The sequence below is a fragment of the Oppia nitens genome, unplaced genomic scaffold, assembly GCF_028296485.1.
Source record: "Oppia nitens isolate AA-2021 unplaced genomic scaffold, nextdenovo-longstitch-racon4-pilon3 scaffold20_pilon_pilon_pilon, whole genome shotgun sequence".
Lineage (NCBI taxonomy): Eukaryota > Metazoa > Arthropoda > Arachnida > Sarcoptiformes > Oppiidae > Oppia > Oppia nitens.
The window spans coordinates 563,367-585,433 of NW_026533200.1; the positions used below are offsets into that span (position 1 = coordinate 563,367).

Below are 22,067 nucleotides of genomic sequence, written 5' to 3' on the forward strand. Positions count from 1 at the left end.
TTTTTAATAAAAAAATACTGTACTTTGTTGTAGAGTATAATGAAATTGTATACAAATAATAATTGCAATAAAACTAATTAAACGGACCATAAGTAGTTGATTTTTTACCATGATAATTATATTATTGATATTTTAATTTAAAAAAAAAATAAAAAAAAAACTAATTATTAATTGAAAAAATACAAATTATTCAACTGATTATTTTATTTTTAATTATCTAAATCTAAAAGTTTAAATACTTTTTGTTTGTTTGAAACAATCAATTTCACAATCAATGATATAACTAAAAATTTTTTTTTGATATTTTAATTTATTAATTGATTTATTTACTTATTTTTTTTATTTGCAAAATCATTGTATGTTAAGTAATACATAGTTTTAGAGATATTATATAAATATTTTTGTTGTTTTTTGTTGAAAATATTTAATACTATATTTTATTTTATTTTATTATATTTTTTTATTATTCTATATAGCTTTATATTATATAATTATTAATTTATACATATTGCACATAGATTTTTAATTTGGATAAATAAATAATAATTATTAATTATTTTTTGATTACGTTATTATTGATTATTAATTAGTTAATTGCTAATAATTATTTATTAGAAGTTAAGCAATAGTTATTTTATTAAAATATTTTATATAAAAATCATTTTTTTTAACTAATAATAATTATTAAACAATTTATTTGCTATTATATCTATTATTGATAAAATTAGTTATAATTATTGTTTTATTTGTTTATCAATAAAATATTTCAAATTGAATTTCAATTGAATTACTAATATTAAGCTTTTATATTATTGAATATAATTATTTGTAACTTTTATATAATTTATAAATCTATCTAAATATTATAAAATAAATATAAATAAAATTACTTATAATAAAATACAAACTGTAATTAAATATATAACTATAATATTATTTGTAGTAATTTTAAGTAAATTATTAACTATTATAGACAACTATAAAGACTGCTAGTTTAAAAATAATAGCAACTAGATAAAATAAAATATATTTAATTATATTTTATATTTAATTTTAATATATTTAATTATATAATAGATTTAATTTTTATAATTAATGCTATTTAATTAATTTATAAACTAATAATAAAATAAATTAAAATAAAAAAAAAATTATCAATTATTGTCAAATTTAAATGCATTTTATTTTATTTTATTAAATTAATTAATTAAATTATTATTATATTTATCATATGGTTTATTATTATTATTATTAGTAGTAGTATAGCTGGCATACGGTGTCGTACCGTTCAATATCCTGGAGCTAACAAACTGTACGGTCATTGATGATGATGACCGGGTAGTCGGTAGTGACCACTCCAACTCCCATAGTGTCAATCGGTTTAACTGGGGATAGGGTCGGAACAGGTGTCTGGGTGTATACAATGTTAATTGTGGACCAACCGATGGCCAATATCGGCCCAAATTGAAACCGTTTAGAAATGCCTGGCCTTTATGCCAGCCCTCTGTAGACGATAGCCGTAGAAAAGTGTCCAATGGTTGGCCACGGGTGGTGTTGGCCGGTAATTGAAATTTACTAGTAAAAAATGCCGGTAGTCTATGTATAGGTGCCGGTACAGTATCTGTGCCATGATTTTCAACTATATCGACAATTTCGGACCAATTTCTAAACAATAGATAGTGTAGCCAATCAGTCAATACTACCGGTCCCAGTGTTACGTTACCGATGATGCCCTATATGTATAAATAATTTAAAAATAAAAATAAAATTTAATTATTATTATTTTTTTAATACAATTTTTATGAGCAATTATTAGATTATTATATATATATTTATTAATTATTGTTTAACTACTATATAATTAGTATGTAATTAAATGTATACAAAAAAAATTTAATTATTAAATAATATTTTTTTAGTTATGTATAAGTTTTTTGATAATTTTAACCAAAAAAAAAATTATTCAATTAAATTTAATTTATTAATAGATTTTTTTTAAAATAGATTTTAGCTAGCTTAATTAATTAATTAATTAATTAATTAATTAATTTAATCATTTTATTTATTATTAAAAAACTATTTAAAAATTAAATTAAAAAAATTTTTATTTAACTAATCTATTATACATTAATACTAATTACTTATACAGTATATACTAAAAACAATATATTAAATAATTAATTTCTAATAAATAAAAAAAATAAAATAATAATTTTATTTTTAATTTTTTTTTAATAAATACCTTTAGCTCCTTGATGTCGTTCCCATAACATGGTCGTCCCTGATTTTCAACCAGTATATCCAATTGTTGGCCATATTCAATGTCCAAACCCAGTTCATACAGTTTTTGTGTACGGCTAACGGTTCCCGCGTATCGCTAAACAAACATAATTAACATACATATACATCAATAGAGTATATATGACATATACCTTATCGACAAATACATGAGCCCTGTCGGCCAAACCATTGATGGTTAGTACAGCCGGATCTGATGGTCGACATTGGTTGATGGTTGTCGAGTACAGTACAAACCCGTGACTTTGGCGTAACTGTTCAAATGATTGCGGATAATCCGATCGGACAGGTGCTGTTTGATTAGCCAGTAGGTCATACATGTTGAGCACAGGTAGCATCTGGATCGGTGGTAATTGCATTTTTGGTCTGGGCTGGGGTACTGTACCGTTAGGTAGTGGCAAATACTATAGTATAACAAAACAAAATGCATATATAAAAGTGTGATATACAGTATACTAGTAGAGGACATACCTTTTTGATGGTCTCACGTATAGCATAGTACTTATCTGTTGGATCACCCGATTCATCCAATGGTGAATCATAATCATAACTAGTAGGACATACGTCAAACGTTTGGCCAACATTTGAACCCGACCTAAACCCGAAACTGGTACCACCATGAAACATATAACTGTCCTCATAGATAATAATCAATCAATCAATTATCAATCAAAAGGACAGTCATCTCTATACTAACAGATTTACTGATGCATTCAATGCCAACATTTTATCTAAACCGTCGACAACCTGACCAGTGGCCACTGTTTCGTGCGGATGTTCCCAATGATCTAACCAACCCGTATAGTATTCACTGTTAACATTGGGACCCATTTCCTGGTGTCGGTGCTGTGTCTGGAAAGCCTCGGACGCGTCAGTACCGACACCAAAGTCAACCGTAGCGAATATGCCGTCCATTTTGCCGCACTTAAGATAACCATCACCGGCACCGTCGGTTGTAAAGTAGACAACTTCTGTATCCGAGGCCAGGTATTTGTGGTGTAGTTGTCTCAGATGATTCAGGTAGCTATAGTCACAGCTCGGGTAGCTACCGTACTCGTTTTCTATCTGAACCATTATTAGGGGACCACCGTTTCGGTAGAGCAATGGCCGAAGTTTCGGTAGCAATAGGCCATACCATTTGTCAATAGCTGCCAAATATGACGGTTCCGATGAACGTAAACCCATTTTAGGATTCTGGGCCAATAGCCAGTAGGGTAGACCTCCCTGAGCTCATCAACAAAATCAATAAACATCAATAAACATCAATAAACACATACACATACACATACACATACACATACACATACACATACACATACACATACACATACACATACACATACACATACACATACACATACACATACACATACACATACACATACACATACACATACACATACACATACACATACACATACACATACACATACACATACACATACACATACACATACACATACACATACACATACACATACACATACACATACACATACGCATACACATACACATACACATACCATATCCCGTTCCGCATCAATAAACGGACCGGTTCTCAGTATAACCAATAGACCCGATTGGTTGGCCAGTCTGATGAAACCTAACAAATCGTTGTCGCCCTCAAAATCATAGACACCCTCTTCCGGTTCGTGTGAACTCCATTCGACATACCTGTGCTCTCATAAGGATAAAACCACCAATTTTTTTAGGTATATTCACTACTACTACTACTACTACTACTAAACTACATACGTTTGAATGGCATTCAGACCGGCCAACCGAGCTTTGGCCAACCTATCCGTCCACAATACCGACGGTACCCGAAAATAGTGTAGCGAACCGCTAACATAGCGAAACGGTTGGCCATCTTTGAGGAACTGGTCGTTCGGGTAGTCTATGCGAAACTCCCGTTGTTTTAGTCCATCAGTAATCTAATAGTGAAATATATATTATTATAATTAAAAAATTAAAATAAAAAAATATTAAAATAATTTATTTAGAAATTAATTTTTATTTTGTTATTAAAATTTTAAATGATTAATAAAATAATTAAAAATAATTATTATTATAATATTATTATTATAATTAAATAATTAAAAATAATTATTATTATTACTATAAATAATTTTATTATGCTGATAATAATAATATTAATAATATTTATAGATAATTTACACTGATGATAATTATAAAACTGCATATTATTTGCAAATTAATAATTTAATTTTTAAAAACAATAAATGTAATAAAATTAAAAACATATAACAATAATAATAACAACAAATAATAATAATAATACTGAAACTTGTTTATTATTATTATTATTATTTTTTATAATATAAAAATTAATAACAAGTACATTTATCGATATTTTATATATATTTTTTTAAAAAATAAATAAATAATATGTTTTTAGCTCTATATGGTTTAATTAATCTTATCAACAATAGCTTATAGAAGTATTAATTTAACAGGGTCCAATGTATAATAATAACATTTAGCACATCTACATTTATCAAATTAAATTTATAGTAAATAAAATATTTTAAAAAAAAAATAAAATTATTAGTAAATTATGAACTTATTGTTTTTTTTATAAAATAAAAATTTTTGTCACAATTTTTTTAATGTTTTAAAAATATTATTATTAGTTATTAATTAAACGTTATTATTATTATTATTATTATTATTAGTAGTAGTAGTAGTAGTAGTAGTAGTAGTAAAAAAATTTATTGAAATATGTTGTTGTATTTATACACGTAATCTAATCTAAAAATTATTAATTTTATTTCAAAAATAATGTCAATAACTGTGTTGTCAAGTGTTATTGAATTATATATATATATATATATATATAGTTAACTTATATTAAATATAATTTATTTAATTTATTAATAAATTACCTTATACAAATTTATATTCAACTTTTTTATATATATGTAACTTTAATATACAGTGTAGAGTCAATTATATGAGTATAAAAATTAATTATATTTTTTCAAAATTTAGTGGCATGTTTTTTTTTTAGATTTTTAGTTTTATTTTTTAAATAAAAAACTAAATTAATTTATTTGCACACAATGTTTAATATAAACAAACAATTATTAATAGTATTATATACACGATATAACAACTAATATACAAAAATAAATAAATAATTAACCTTGAATAAAAATAACTTATATTTAACTAAATTAATTTTTTTGAATATAATTATTAAAGTATACTAATAACATTGTAAAAATTTATTTATTTAATTTATATTGCTTGTTTTTGTTTGTTTGTAGTTAAATAACAATTTAATAAATTACATTATACTTTAATTTTAGTTAATTAATTATAATTTTAATTATATATAAAAATATGTATTATTTAATTTGATATATTAAAATTCTGTTAATAACTTAAGTTATATTACTTTTAATTTATAGATAATAATAATAATTATTATTATTATTATAAAACTCAGTTAAAACTTAGTAGTAACTAGGTAAAGTTTTAACTAACTAACTAATTAATTAATTAATATATATATATATGTGTAAAAAATATCTATAATTTATTTTTGAAGCACTTTTATATTTTTTAGTTATTAAGTTATCTATAGCTATGCTAAATAAAATTAATAAATTAATTACAGTTTGTTTTATTTTTGTATAAAAGTTATATAAAAAATTAATTATTTAATATAAAAATATTTATTTTTTAAATGTGAAACAATTTATATTATTAGATATTTGTTTTTATGTATTAATTTTAGCTAAAATTTTTATTTTATTTATCATTAATTAAAAAAAATATTTTTATAATTATTATAATATCAATCATTAGTCAATAGCAAGTAAGTATTAAATAAAAATTATAACTAATTAATCGATAGATAAAATAAAAGTTATTCAATAAAATAATTACTATATAATAAATGCAAACTTTAATTAACTAATTAAAATTAATAAAATTATTTACAAATATATCTTAACTAATTAAAACAATTAATCAGTTACAGTTTGTTTTGTAATTATAATAAAACTTAAATAATTTATAGAAAAATTTTGATTTTGTAAAATTTAGTTTTAGAAATTATATTACATACTAAATTAATTATTTAATTAATTAATTTATAAATTTTAGTTTAATTTTTTTTTATTATATATATTTATATTTTTAATAATTTATTATTTTTTGTAATTTTAGTTTTATTATCATATATTATCATTACTTTTATATGATTGTATAGTATTAATAATAGTTAATTTATAAATATTTATAATAATAATAATTATACAATTATTATACAGTATCATTCAATAAATATTAGTACTAGGTAAATTTAACTAACTATTTAAATTTTTATATTATGTGATAAAACTTTTAAAAAAAAATTAAAGGTAATCAAATTACTAAAAACTATATCAATATTTAATATAAATAAAATTAATTAATTAATGAGTTTTTTTTGTATATTTATTACAAAATAAAAATTATTTTATTAAATATTTAGTCAAAAAAAAAACATTTATTTGATTATATTAGTAAATATAGTTTTTTAATATAAAATATAATAATAATAATTTAATTTTAATTTATAGTCATGATTAAGCAATTTATTTTTTGTATATATACTGTATAATTTATAACTAATTTAATACAAAAAAATAATACTATAGATGACCTTGTACATATTTATATACTGTATATTAACTTTTTAACTTTAGTTATATATTTATTAAAACATTTGTAACTAGCTTAATAATTAACATGCTTCAATTAAATCAACTAGCTAAATTAACAACAAACATATTTATTGTTGTTGTTGTTGTTGGTATTTTAATTATTATACAGTTTCATAGTATACTAGCTAAAAAAGGTATTAAAATTTATAGTTTTTTTTAAATTATAATTATAATTAATTATTTTTTTTAAATTATTATTATTATTATAGATTGTATACAACCTGGCCAGGTATGCGGTTCGGGTATTAATTGTTGCTATGGTTTCTGTTATCGACGGCCAACTGTATCGATATGTCCTTATCTTAACTAAAACAACAACAACAACAACAAAATAAGCACTGATAGCCCAAAAACATACCGGTGCTCATTATTATTATTATAAACATATATAGTATATAATATTTATAATTAATAAAAAAATTATAAATTTCTAAATTAATAATTTCTATAATAAAAATTGTTTTTTTTAGTTTTTATTGATAATAATGTATTGTTTTACTACTACTATAATAATAATAATAATAAGATATTAATTATAATTGTTTTAAACAAATTTAAATAAAAATTTATTTGTTTTTTGTTTTTTTTAATATAAAAAAAGTGTAAAAATGATTTTACATAAAAAATAAATAAATATAATACAATATGTTTGTATTTTAAAAAAAAAAATATTTTTTATTATTGATATTGTATTAGTTTATAATGATTTTGCAAAATTATAATTTTAACAACTTTATTATGAATATTTAAAAAAAATTTGTTATTGATTAATTTACTTAATTTTAAAAAATATATAAATAATAGTTTTTTTTTAAAAAATACAGTATTATAAACAGTAGATTTAAACTTTTATTATTATTATTATTATATTAAGTATAAAATAGAAAAAACTATTTGATAGTTAATTTTTTATTTAAATTTAATAATTATATACTCTATTAAATAAATAATAATATATTTTAACTAATTAATTAATATGATAAAAATTATAACTTTAATATTATTAATAATTATTATTAGCATGCCTATTTCTATGCATTGTGATATTAATAAGCAAGGTAAATAATATTTTTTTAAAAAAAATTAATTAATATTTATTATTTATTAATACTTATAATTAATTTTTAATAGAAAACAATTAATTCAACAAAAAAAACTAAATAAAATGTTTATTATTATATTAATTAAATTTAATTAATTAATATTATTTTATTTCTAGACTGTATACCAATTAATGGTCAATGTATTGGTGGAACTGGTATGGGATTATGTTGCCAGGGAGGACAGTGCCAATTAGCTACAGGTGCTCCTCCTATATCATGGTGGTCATCACCAATGGTCTATACATGTGTTGCTAGTTTATCATCAATTGATCCAGGCAAATCAACTATTAAGTTATCATTGTTTGATAAATTATTTCTAACTCAAAATATGATTATGCCAATTATAAATTAATTAATTAATTGTATAATTAGTCAAAAAAAATATTTCATAATTTATATAATTAATTTTGAAATAAAAATTAAATTGTTATTATTAAGACTATTAAGACATTAATATCATATCATATTTATTTATTTTTAAACTAAATAAATTTTTTTATATATATACTATATTAATAATTAATAAAACTAATATAAACTTTTTTTATTTAATAATAATCTCAATTAAATTAATTTAATTTTTTTTAAAAATATTTAATATCTTATATTTTATATAGACATCTATAGAGTAATATTTATTTTTTTTAATTTTAAGTACAACTAAAAGTTTAATATTATATATAATATTCAACTAAAACATTGATAATAATTATTGTTTAATATTTTTAATAACTAAATTTTTTAATAATAATTTTTTTAATAACAAACTAAATAAAAATATTATAAACTAAATATTAAATAAATAATATAATTATGTTATTTGTAATAAATTATTGATATTTCTAATAATCAATGATTTTGTAAATATTATAATTTCAAATGAAATTTTAAAACTTTATTTTATTTTTAAAAATCATTATTCTAAGTAATTTTACCGATAAATATATTTTTAAAATTGATATATTATTATTATTATACATGCGGTTTTTAATTTTTTAAAAAAATATTTACACATTTATATTTTAATTAGTTATAAAATTATTTATGTATAAAACATACATGAATATTTTTATGTATTTTATTAATTAAGTTATAAATTATTATATTTTCAACTAGCTAAACTAAAATTTTGTTTAATTTTTTATTTATATTTAATTTTAGTAATTAATAAAATAACAAATAACTAAATTATTGTACTAATAAAGCAAATATTTTATTTCATATTATTTTAATTACAAAAAAAAGTTAACGTAATAAAAACTAAATTAATTAATTAGTTTACGTTTGATAATACAAAATAAAAAATGATTTTGCTAAATACTAAAAACAAAATTAACTAATAAATAAAATAGCAATTTACAACAATAATAAAAAAACTAAAATATAATATAAAATTAATTTAATTAATAATAATTAATAAAAAAATATATTAAACATATATATATATTTTGTTTCATAATAATTAATAACTTATGCTAAAGTATTTAATGTTTTCATTATGTAATTAACAATTAACTAACATTTTTTAAAAAATCTAATTAGTAATTAATAATAAAACAAACATTTTTAAGCAAAAATCATTATAATTATTAAATAAAAAATTTGTATATTATATAAAAAAAATAAAATAAAACAAATTTATAAATACTATTTTTATGGATTAATTATTATTGTATTTTTGTTTTAATTAATTAATTTCTAAATTTTCTAAATAGTTGAAAAAACTAAATAATCCAAATTTTTTTTTGATTATAAATTTTTACCTAATATTCTAATTGGATATTCAAACTAATTAATTAATTAATTAATTAATTAGTTATTCCTTGTATTATATAATTTTGACATTTTCCCAGATTATATATTGAAGCACCGGGAGGTTTCTGGCAGTATCCCCGACAACAATCAAAACCAACCAAACCACATGTACCACCAATATTAATACAAGCTTTATATTTAATTTTAAAAAATAAATATAATTAATATAAATACTAACAATAATAACTTTTTTTTATTAATCTAAAACTTACCTTGTACAGTCAATAAATTATTATTAATAATAATTAATACATTAATAGTAATTAATAGTAAAATTAATTGATTATTTGTTTTAATAATATTAGACATAATGTTTGTTAGTTAGGATTTTTTTATAATAATAGATTTTTTTGTTATTGAAATAAATTATAACAAAAACAATATTATATTGTTATACAAAAAAATATGTTTTTTTTGTAATAATAAAATTGATTTTTTATATTATATCTAATCAAGGTAAATGATTTAACAAAAAATAAATAAATAAATAAAAACAATTTTAATTATAACAAAAAATATATAATGTTTAATTCAATAATACAATGATTTTGCTAAAATATCAATAACTAAATACAAAATTAATGTTTAATAAGTTAAAGTACAAATAAATAATAAAAAAAAATAAAATTTATAAAAAATTTAAAAATAATTTTATAGAAATTAAAGTAAATGTTAATTATAAGAAACTATTGATAATTAAAAAAAATAAATTAATAACATAGTATTATAGATAAATAGTTTTAATTATTTAAAAATTAAAAATTTTGATTTTATTTTAACTTTTTTTAATATTCATATTTAAATATTAATTATTGCATGCAATATATGATGTTTAGTTAATGTAAACAATATATTATTACTTAAAAAATATAAAATGCAATACATATTTGTTAAGCAATATATTGATTATTTGAAATAATTTGAAAAAAATATTATTTCAATTGAAAATTAATTAAATAAAACTAATGTCATTATTACATATAATATACATTAACTGTTTTGTAATAAATAATTATTATTTTTAATTAAAACATTATTATTAGTATTAATATTAATATTATTATTATTAAACATGCGCTTTAAGTTATACAAAAAAAAATTATATTTATTATATAAATAGTTAAATAATAATTTTTTTAGTTTAATTATTATTTTGAAAATAAACTGTTTATATATATACTAATTAATATTTAATTAATTAATTTATGGTTTATAATTATTATGAAAACTCAACTAGCTACATTAGTTTTATTGTTTTTAGGCATTGCTATTGCCATTGTATTTAGTTTGCCGTTTGACAACAACAACAATAATAATGATAATACTAGTAAAATAAAATTTATTTTTGATTTATTTTTTTAATTATATAAATATTTTTATTTAGTATTAATAATAGAAATATAGTAAACAACAAAATTTATAATACACAATTATTTAAGTATAAATAATTATTTTTAATTAACTGCATTTTTTATCAATAGGATTAAAAAATAATTTATATACCAATAAATAAAGTTATAGTAATAATAATAATAATTGTTTATTATTATTATTTATTAATATGATATTAATTTATTTAAGTTTATTTATAGATTATACTATGTTATCCAAAAGTAAACTTAAATAAAATTTAATAATATTATTGGGAAAAAAATAAATAACTAAAATTTAGAAATATATACTGTTAATTTTAATGCTAATTTTATTAATTTTTTCCATAATATTATTAAAATTTATTTTTATCTCTTAACATATTGATACAAAAAAAAATACAGTTAATTATATATAATTATCATATATAATGATATTTACACATTTACTCTAAAATAATATTTTGATATATATTTTGATATAATTAGTTAATACTAAAAAATTTTTTTTACTATATTTATATTATTAATACTAAATAAAAAAAATATCTATATAATCTTATACAACAAATTTTATATATCGTTTTATCTAAAAATATATTCATATATATATATAGATATTATATTTAATAGTAATTATTATTATTTTGTAATTTTATTTATAATTTTGTAATTTAATTTTATTTTGTCATTTGATTTGATGTTATTTTGTTAATTTTATTTATTTTATTTTTGAATTTGATTTAGATTGCGCTCCATTGAACACCTATTGTTTGATTAGAAATGCTAGCAATTGTTGTTCAAAACATTGCTATGATTCGGAACCGTTTCACTTTTGTGCCGTCTATGATGGCTAACAAAAAATTATTTTTTAAAAAATTATTATTATTATTAAATAATAATAAAAAATTAATACAATTTTTTTTAATGTCCATGTTTTGTATTTTTTTTAAAAAGTTATTATAATAATAAATATAAGTTATTCTGTATTCTTATTATTATTATTATTATTATTCTAAAACAAAAATAATATGAAATTTTAAATAATATTTTTTTTTATATAATTTGTTATTTATATAAAAAAAATAAACTAAATAAAAATTATTCTGTATTATTATTATTATTATTATTATTAACAACAATAAAATGAGATTTTAAATCTTATTATTTTAATTATTTTTTTTTATGAATTTATTAAATGATTTAAAATGTTAATAGTAATTAATTTGATTTTTATTTTGATTTTTAAATTTACCTATTTTATTATTTATGTTTTTTTTAATATAATTTTGTTGTTTGTTTGTTTTAGATTTTTATTTTAATATTTAAAAAATATATTTACTAATTATTTATTTCAATTTAGTATTTATTTTGTATTATCTATTATTATTTTTGTGTTTATTAAGTGTAGTTTTAGTAACATTAGTAAATAAAGTTATAATAATAATAATTTTTAAAATTTTTATAAACAATATGTTAATAATAATATACTTGAGATAAATGATTAGTAAAAAACAATAAATAAAAATATTAATTATAATATTGTTTTTTTGTTTTGTTTTTTTTTGTTAACTAATCATTTTTACATTTATAATAATTTACATTAAATTTTAAATAATTTATTAATTTAAAATATAACTTAATAAAAATATATACTAGTTAAATTTAAATGTTTGAAATACTATTTAAAAATAGTATTAAATTAATTTATATTATTTTAAGTTATTAACTATTGTATATATGTTACTTATTATCAAAAAATAATCTTTATAGTTTTAGTATTAATCCAAATAAGTACTATAGATATAATAATAATAATTTATAAAAGTCTACTATTAACTATTAATATTTTATTTGTTTAATTAAAATAAAACAATAATAATACAGTACTGCATAACAATCACATAATAATTAAAAATCAAAATAATTATAATTATAAATAATAACAATTATTATAAATAATAACAATTATTATAAATAATAACAATTATTATAAATAATAACAATTATTATAAATAATAACAATTATTATAAATAATAACAATTATTATAAATAATAACAATTATTATAAATAATAATAATTATAATAATAAATAATTTTAATAATAAATAATTTTAATTAATTATTATTAATTATTATTTAATTATTATTATTATTTAATTATAAATCAACTGTAATCTGATTGAACTGTCGGTTCCACTCTTGTCTATAGTCAATCAAATACTGGTACTGTCCAGGTATGGTAACCTGGCCAGGTAGCTGTCCACCAATAGGCCAGGTACCTGACTGATCATTGGGTATGGCCAGTGACAGTAGCCGACGCCTCAACGACCAATTCATAGCCGCCTGTATTGTCTGAAACATACCGCTCAATGCACGCCTGTAACGTTGTCGGGAACCGGTATCTCGGGTGGCCAGTGGTGCCAAACTTTGGGCAAACTGGCCGGTTAGTTGAACCAGTCCCAGTTGCTGGTAAACGGATGGACGGCCAGTTTGTTGCCGATTGCGGCCAACCAATACCCGATCAAATGTCAATTGTATATACAGGCGCAGTTGTCTCAATCTAGTTTGTACCCTGGTTAATCGATTGACAAAATCATCATGGTCATGTTTGTGTTTATCATGTTTGTGTTTATGATGTTTTTTATCATCATCGTCATCACGTTTTCTACGTTTACCTATCAAATAATAGTTAATAATAATAATAATAATTAAAAAAATAATAATTTCATACATGTATATCAAAAACAAAAAATTATGTTTAGGATATGGGAGGTGTTTGGGTGTGTGTGTGGGTGGGTGGGTGGATGGGTGTAGGTGTTTGATTGTACCAGTATAAGTGGGAGGGAGGGGGGGTTAGGTTAGCTACTAATATACTAGTATATATGTGGTGATAATATACTGTACATACAAAAAAAACATATTTAATCATTTATAAATTTAGTTTTTTTTAAAAGTTTTTTAGAAAATAAAATTTTAAACTAATAATTTATTATAATTTTTTTTAAAAAAATTACCATCGTCATCATCATCGTCATCATCATCATCATCATCATCATCATCATCATCATCGTCGTCGTCGTCATGGTGATGTTTATGATGCTTATTATGTCTAACCTTATAACTGTATTATATATTTTTTTAATTTTTAATTAATAATTTAATTAATTAAAAAAATTTAAGTATCAATACATACATACAAACACATACATACAAACACACATACATACAAACACACATACATACAAACACACATACATACAAACACATACATACAAACACACATACATACAAACACACATACATACAAACACACATACATACAAACACACATACATACAAACACATACATACAAACACAGTATACATACTAATCTAGACTCCTGTCCCAGTCATCTAACAATACGGTAATATCATCTCGGATAACAAAATCATAGTCAACCCATAAGGTAACAGTGCTCTGGAAGAACACCTGTTCATTGTTGTCCATCAGATCCACTAGACGTGTCTGTATTGGATCCAATCGGTTGAAACCGTTTTCAACCAATAGTTGGGCAAAATTAAACGGATAGTATTGGTCATTATCGCCAGGTATGACCAGTTGATTGGCTTCGGGATCATCGCCTTAGAAGTATTTTAAGTAAAATAAAATAATTAATTAATTTAATTGTAAATATAATTAATTTAATTGTAAATATAATTAATTTAATTGTAAATATAATTAATTATTAAAAAAAAAATAATAACTATTATTATTATACATACAATTAGCTAAATTGATAGCTAGTATTGAAAATATGAAAATATAATTATCTAGTTTCATTTTTAGTTTTTTTTTAAAAAAATTAAATTAAAATTAATAAACTAGTCGACTAACTAAAAAATAAAATAATTTTATATAAAACTATTAAAAATATTATTTGTTTTACTTAATAAAAATAATTAATTGATTTTAATTATGATTTTTTTTATTAATGTGGGAGATATTTATATAAGATTTTAGATTTATTTTTTTTAAAGTACAGTAAATGTAGACTAAAATAATAATAAAAATTGAGTAATAAATAACATGATTTTGTGTTTAAACAAAAAAATTTTCAGCTAAAAATTTTTTTTGTAATATAATTGTTTTTTATTAATTATAATTAAATTTTCCAGTTATCGTAAAAAAATAATTGCTAACTAATAATAATAATAATTATTATTTTTTGATTTTATTAGTTTAAAAACTTTATTACATAAAATAAAATTAATTTATATTAGATTAAAACTAATTTTTTTTTTTAATTAATTTATGTTTATGGCTATTATTTTTTTATTTTATAAAAATAGTCAATATTATAGTATTTATAGTATTTTAAATTATCAATATATATATATATTTATTATTTAATTTTTTTTATAGTTATAATATTTTTTTTAATTTTTAATAACAAATTGATTTCAATAATCTTAAATTAAAGTGAATTTATATTATACTAGAAATTGTTTTTATAATGATATTATAGTTTTTATTTTTAAAAAAATATTATTAAATAAATATTATATTAAATAATTAATTTTACATTAGATATATAAATATATTTATTTAATTTTATAACTAAAAAACAACTAATAAATTAATTAAAATACTGTTTAATTATCACTTGTATACTATAAAAATTATTTTTAAAAATTAAAATATATAAAATATAAAATTATAACAATATTAAATATAATAACAGTATATAATATATTAGTAGAAATTTTTTGAAATTATTAAACAGATTTATTTAACAAAACTTTATAAAAATATTTTTTAAATTAAAAAAAAACTATTAATTAAATGTTACATCTATTTAAACAAAACAATAAAAACTTAACAAAAATGTTTGTAAAATATTATTTTTTTCACTTTTATAATCATAGCTAAAATAATTAATTGTTTTTAAAACACAATGTAAGTGTAAAAAATAGTTTATTGTTTTTTTATAAATCATATATTAATTTAAATATTATAATAAATGCAATAATTTTTTATTATTATCATTATCATAATTAAATACAAAGTTTTTAACAATAACAAAACAATAACAAACAAACAAACAAAAAACATAACAATTATTATTATTAATATTTAAATTTTGAAATTTAAAAATTCAGAATTTTTTTTTAATAATTTTTTAGATTACTTTTTGAAAATATTGAAATTTTTTTTAAAATACCAAAATTTAATTTTTATTATATTATTAAAAATACATTTATTAAGTTTTCTTAATTGAACATATACCAGTTGATTGGCCAGTTGGCTGATAGCAAAAATTGTTACAACAGGTACCGGTTGAACCATCACTTTTACATTTATGGCCAGTGCTAATACATTTAGCTATAATAATAATATAAAAATATTATAATAATAAATTATAATAAATAATAATATATAAAAAAAATATAATAAATAATAATATATAAAAAATAATACTAATTAATAATATAATATATATTTATATTTAAACCTGCTCAATTTATTAATATACTTATTTTTTATATTAAAAAAAAAGTATATTTAAGTTTAGTTAATTTAGTTAAGTTAGTCTAGGTTTATGTATTTATTTTTTTTAAATTTATAATAATAAATATTTATATATTGAAATCTATATTATTATGATGATATTATTATTATTATGATAAATTAAAAGCTAAATTAATTATAAATTCTTAAATATTATTATTAGATTTTTGTGGTTATTGGCTAGCTAATTTTTTGCCTAATTTAATTATATAAATTTCAGCTAGATAATTATATATATATATTAACTTACTGGGGGCACATACGCCCATAGTTTGGCCTTTTATTTGATAGCAAAATCTGTTACAACATTTACCAGTTGAACCATCAGATTTACAGGGATAGCCAGTTAGAATACATAAATCTATAAAAAAAAAATAATAATAATAAAATAAATGTTTTAATAAAAAAAAAATTAAAATTAGTTTTTTTTTTTTAAATCTATTGGTCCGTCAAATGAGTCAAATATTAGTAAAACTCAACTAACGTTTTACATTAGTTATAATAGTTTAGAAATATTAAAAGCTATAATATTATTATTTTTTTTAAATTTTATATTTTTAAATTTAGATAATTATTATAAATATTTTAGCTAACTAGCTAGTTAGTACACTTACTGCCACATACGCCCATTGTTTGATTATTTGCTTGCTTACACATATTGCTGCAACATTTTCTGCCTGATGAATCATTTTGTTTACAAGCATAACCAGCTGAGATGCATTTAGGATCTTATTTTTTTTTAAAAAAATAATTAATAAAATAAAAAAAAATTTATTAAAAACTATTATTTATAAAAAAATTAAAATTATTAGTTATTAATGAAAAAATTATTATTTATAAAAAATATAAATTATTATTATTTAAAAAAATAAATTATTATTATTTAAAATCTAAATTATTATATATTTTAAAAACTAAATTATTATTAATTTAAGAACCAAATTATTACTATTTAAAAATTAAATTATTATTATTTATGAAAATTAATTAATAATAATTACCTTGTAGCATTATATAAAATGGCATAATAAATAAGATTAGACTGATTAGTATTAGTTTAGCTTGTTGATGATTTTTAGCCATATTTTTTTAAAAAACAATATACAAAAAATTAATTAATTAATAATCTACCTAAATATATTAAATAGTTATTAATAAAATAAATAATTGTATATTTTTATTTTAGTTATTTTGTTGTAAATTTATTTGAATATAAAACTTAATTATAATAATAACTATACTTTATATAACTTTATTTTAAGAAAAAAATTAAAAATAAAATAATAATTTTTACAAAACTATTGTATATTTTATTATTAAAAAATTCAATTCAACTTTTATTTATACAGTATGTTTGTAACAATTCAAAATCACAAAATTACAAATAAAAATTAGTTTATTAAAAAAAAATTAAAATTATATATTATATTTTATAAAATATTATAAATATTTAAATAATACAAAAATCTTTTCAATAGAAAATTTTGAAACATTTTTCTATTATATTGAATTACTTTAAAATTATGCAATTTTTTGTGTAATTATGTATTGGATTTCAAAAAATTAAATCAATAATTTGTTATTTTTTTTAATCATTTTTAGTATTTTTTTTAAACTATAAATAATTATAAAGTTATTGTTTTTCTAATATGTTTATTGATTATGAAAAACAATATTAAAATTGTATTTATTGCTAATGAAAAAAAATTAATTAAATTACTATTTATTATATAATAATTTTGAATTTTTCATAGAATTTTTATTATTATTATTAATATTATACTTAATTTATTAATTTAATTTCTAATCAAAAAAAAATACATATTATAAATACTGATAGCAAACTATATACAGTATTATTAAAACATTTTAATTAAATAATAATAATAATAAAAATTAAATAAGCTTGGATAGCCAATAAAACACCTTGGTCCTGGTTATTTTTATTTTATTATTATTTTTTTTGCTGTACTGATTATCTCAATATACCTATTGTACAACAGGTGCTATTAGATTTTTTTATATGGCTGACCAAATAAAATACAATTTTTTTGAGTAATAATAATAATAATAATAATAATAATAATAATAATAATAATAATAATAATATGTAATTATATGTTTATTGTAAAAATATAAACAAATATTTATTTTTATTATTTTACAATTTAAAAATGTTATATTTATTTTGTGCAAATTATATTAAAAATTTAATACTATTATTATATTTATTTTATATATTTATTATATATAATAGACATATATAAAATATATAGTTAGCAATTTTTATTTATTTTATTATATGTTTATATAATTGAATAACCATAATATTTATTTTTAATTAATTAATTATTTAAGTAAATAATTATCTATATATTTATTTTTTACTAAATAATAACTAATAAATAATTAAAAAAAACTATTGATTTTACAGTGTATACTATAAAAATTGTTATAATTTTATACTTTACATTTACAATTTACAATAATTACATTTGAAAAAATTATAGTTTTCTATATTAGTAAAATAAATAGCTAAATAAATATATTTTTTTAGTTAAATTTTAATTTATTATGCTTTTTTGATTAAAAATAAAAACAATAACAACAATACAAATAGTTTTATTGTACATTATTAAAAATTAATACAACAACAAAAAATAAAACAATAATAATAATCAAAAAAATAACAATAATACTAAATTTTAGTTACTTAACATATAAATAGCTAAATTAAAAATATATATAGAAAAAAAACATTTTATAATTAATTAATTACTAAATTATTAATAATTACTTACTAAATTATTAATTAAACTAAATTAAATAATAAATTACTAAATTATTAAATAATAATTAATTAATTACAAAAAAATCATTATATATCTAGCATTATCTATATATAATAATAATAATAATAATAATAATAATAATATAAATCCAAAAAAACAAACATAAATTTTGAACAAAAAAAATTATCATTAAATTTTTAAAAACAAAATTTTTGTTTTAAATAAAAAATTTTGAAAAATATATATATATTTAATTAAACATAATAAATGACACCCCCCATGGAGGTGCTATTTTAAGCTAACAGCACCTACACTTAGGTAGGGGTGGGTTGGGTTAGGGTGGACTACTGTAGTGCACCGATAATGGATCCAAACTCCTGGTTCCATTTGGTCATAAAATCTAGTAGTGCCTGATGTTCAGCTAAACTTGATAGCCCGGACCACAGTGACTGGATCTGGTGACGTTGGTTAGCCCAGTGCATGGCATTGTCAATAGTACTAAACAATTGACCAAGTACCTGCTGAAATCGAGGTTCATGTTCGGCCGTAATAAAAGTGCCCAGCTGATCGGATGTCCATTTCAATATCTGGCTAATTTGGGTGCCATTGTATAGGGGTATGCCTGTAGGTGGTTGGGTGGGTGGGTGGGTGGGTGTTTGGATGGTTAGGTAGATAGTAATAGTATAAACATTTTAAAAATGTAAAAATAAATACTTAATTGTTGTAAATTGTTTTTATTTTAGTTGAATTTATATCTAAATTAATTCTAATATTTAATATTTGAATCTAATTTTACTAATAATTTATAACAATATATATATATATATATTATTTAATATATTTAAGTATTACTTGTAATATTTGTAATTTTATTTTTATCTTTAACTAATATTTTTTTTGACTTAAAAATTTTTGTGTATTTTTTTTTTAAAAAATATTATTATTAAATAAAATAATTATTTAAAAATAACTATATACCGGTATATATATACTGTATAATTTATATATATATATATATATATGTGTGATTATATGTAATGTAACAAAAAAAATATAATTTTTTGCTAAAATACTAGAAAAATTTCTCTCTCTCTCTCTCTCTCTCTCTCTCTCTCTCTTACTAATTAAAAAAAACTATAAAAAAATTTATTTTATATATTTTCAGAAAAATTATCTAGATAATTTTTAAACAAAAAAAAAATAATATTACTACATACCTAGACGTGGTTTATCGTCCAACAATTTATCGAAAACTTGATTAGTAAAATCAATCAATTTACCCAGATGCAATTGAACCTGATCCAAACGTTGACCATAATCATCTGATGAATGTACCAATGAGGAATGGTAGTCTAGGGTGGTATTCAAATCGCCCAGTAGTTCACCGATATCATCGCGTATGGCATAGGGATAGTCAGATCCGGAGTTGGCTACACCGGCAAACAGACCGGATAGATCATTGTCCAAATCGGTTAGAAAACAATGAAATTTGGTGACTACCTGACCGAAACCGTATTTCAATAGTATACTGTTCAGGTTGAACGGGTAGCTATTTAGTAGGCTATTGCCACCTAAACTACCTCCGCCTAAACCTCCTAAACCGCTACCGCCACCGCCTAAACCACCTAAACCGCCTAAACCTCCGCCACCACCACCTAAACCGCCTAAACCTCCGCCACCACCACCTAAACCGCCTAAACCTCCGCCACCACCACCTAAACCGCCTAAACCTCCGCCACCACCACCTAAACCACCCAAACTGCCGCCGCCACCACCACCTAAACCACCCAAACTGCCGCCGCCACCACCACCTAAACCACCCAAACCGCCGCCACCGCCACCTAAACTGCCTCCACCTAACTGTCCGTTAACTTTATCTATTTATTAGTTTTTAATAATAATAATAATAATAATTAGCAACAATTAATTAACAAAAAAACATAATTAATTAATTAATTAAAAATATAGATGCAATTAAATTAAATATTATTATCAATTGTTTTTTATATTATTTAATTAATTCAATTAAATTAAATAACATTTAACTTACCATTTAATAAATATAGACATATTGTTGCTGTTATCAGTATTATTGATTGATGTTTATTATTATTATTAGTAGTAATTAGAAATAAATTCATGATTTAATTTTTTAAAAAAAAACTTTTAATTAATTTTAATTATTTTTTTTTAAACTAATAGTTGATGTTTTTTTTACTTAAAAAATAAAATGATTTAGAAATAATAATTAAAATAATAATGATAATAATACAGTATTGTTAGTACTAATATAACTAAAATTAATATGTACATTTAATTATTTTAATTAATTTTTTTTTTGAAAAATTTTTAAATCTACTAGTACATTTGATTAAATACAGTATACAGTATAGTTTTATT

The 22,067-nt window shown here is 18.9% G+C and overlaps 3 protein-coding genes across 3 annotated transcripts; all 3 read right to left on the minus strand.

The window, feature by feature from the left end:
* Positions 1–1,171: 1,171 nt before the first annotated feature.
* On the minus strand, positions 1,172–15,285 carry LOC128953126 (beta-galactosidase-like). Its single transcript, XM_054298601.1, has 11 exons — positions 15,090–15,285; positions 14,696–14,948; positions 14,342–14,448; positions 13,497–14,002; positions 4,054–4,232; positions 3,822–3,972; positions 2,996–3,522; positions 2,770–2,929; positions 2,433–2,702; positions 2,243–2,377; positions 1,172–1,733 (listed from the first exon to the last, which is right to left on the minus strand). The coding sequence occupies exons 1-11, from the start codon at positions 15,145–15,147 to the stop codon at positions 1,200–1,202; spliced, it is 2,880 nt and encodes a 959-aa protein (XP_054154576.1). The 5' UTR covers positions 15,148–15,285; the 3' UTR covers positions 1,172–1,199.
* Positions 15,286–16,567: 1,282 nt separating this feature from the next.
* Positions 16,568–17,958, minus strand: LOC128953127 (keratin-associated protein 17-1-like). The gene is made up of 4 exons (XM_054298602.1): positions 17,877–17,958; positions 17,490–17,603; positions 17,126–17,236; positions 16,568–16,689 (listed from the first exon to the last, which is right to left on the minus strand). The coding sequence occupies exons 1-4, from the start codon at positions 17,956–17,958 to the stop codon at positions 16,568–16,570; spliced, it is 429 nt and encodes a 142-aa protein (XP_054154577.1).
* A 1,985-nt stretch (positions 17,959–19,943) lies between these two features.
* On the minus strand, positions 19,944–21,841 carry LOC128953182 (keratin, type I cytoskeletal 9-like). The gene is made up of 3 exons (XM_054298654.1): positions 21,718–21,841; positions 20,885–21,544; positions 19,944–20,289 (listed from the first exon to the last, which is right to left on the minus strand). Exons 1-3 carry the CDS (start codon positions 21,806–21,808, stop codon positions 20,012–20,014), a joined length of 1,029 nt encoding a protein of 342 aa, XP_054154629.1. The 5' UTR covers positions 21,809–21,841; the 3' UTR covers positions 19,944–20,011.
* Positions 21,842–22,067: the final 226 nt, after the last annotated feature.

What these genes read in the sequence shown, in the direction of transcription:
- LOC128953126 (XM_054298601.1), bottom strand. Translation starts at nt 15,147, where the DNA reads ATGAAACTAGATAATTATATTTTCATATTTTCAATACTAGCTATCAAT. An exon ending in TGGGACAGGAGTCTAGATTA is followed by an intron (nt 14,449 to 14,695) that starts GTATGTATACTG and finishes TATATAATACAG; the next exon opens with TTATAAGGTTAGACATAATA. An exon ending in TTGATGCGGAACGGGATATG is followed by an intron (nt 3,523 to 3,821) that starts GTATGTGTATGT and finishes TGATGAGCTCAG; the next exon opens with GGAGGTCTACCCTACTGGCT.
- LOC128953127 (XM_054298602.1), bottom strand. Translation starts at nt 17,958, where the DNA reads ATGGCTAAAAATCATCAACAAGCTAAACTAATACTAATCAGTCTAATC. An exon ending in AACAATGGGCGTATGTGGCA is followed by an intron (nt 17,237 to 17,489) that starts GTAAGTGTACTA and finishes TTTTTTTTATAG; the next exon opens with ATTTATGTATTCTAACTGGC. An exon ending in TATGGGCGTATGTGCCCCCA is followed by an intron (nt 16,690 to 17,125) that starts GTAAGTTAATAT and finishes TTATTATTATAG; the next exon opens with CTAAATGTATTAGCACTGGC.
- LOC128953182 (XM_054298654.1), bottom strand. Translation starts at nt 21,808, where the DNA reads ATGAATTTATTTCTAATTACTACTAATAATAATAATAAACATCAATCA. An exon ending in ATGTCTATATTTATTAAATG is followed by an intron (nt 21,545 to 21,717) that starts GTAAGTTAAATG and finishes ACTAATAAATAG; the next exon opens with ATAAAGTTAACGGACAGTTA. An exon ending in GGACGATAAACCACGTCTAG is followed by an intron (nt 20,290 to 20,884) that starts GTATGTAGTAAT and finishes AACCACCTACAG; the next exon opens with GCATACCCCTATACAATGGC.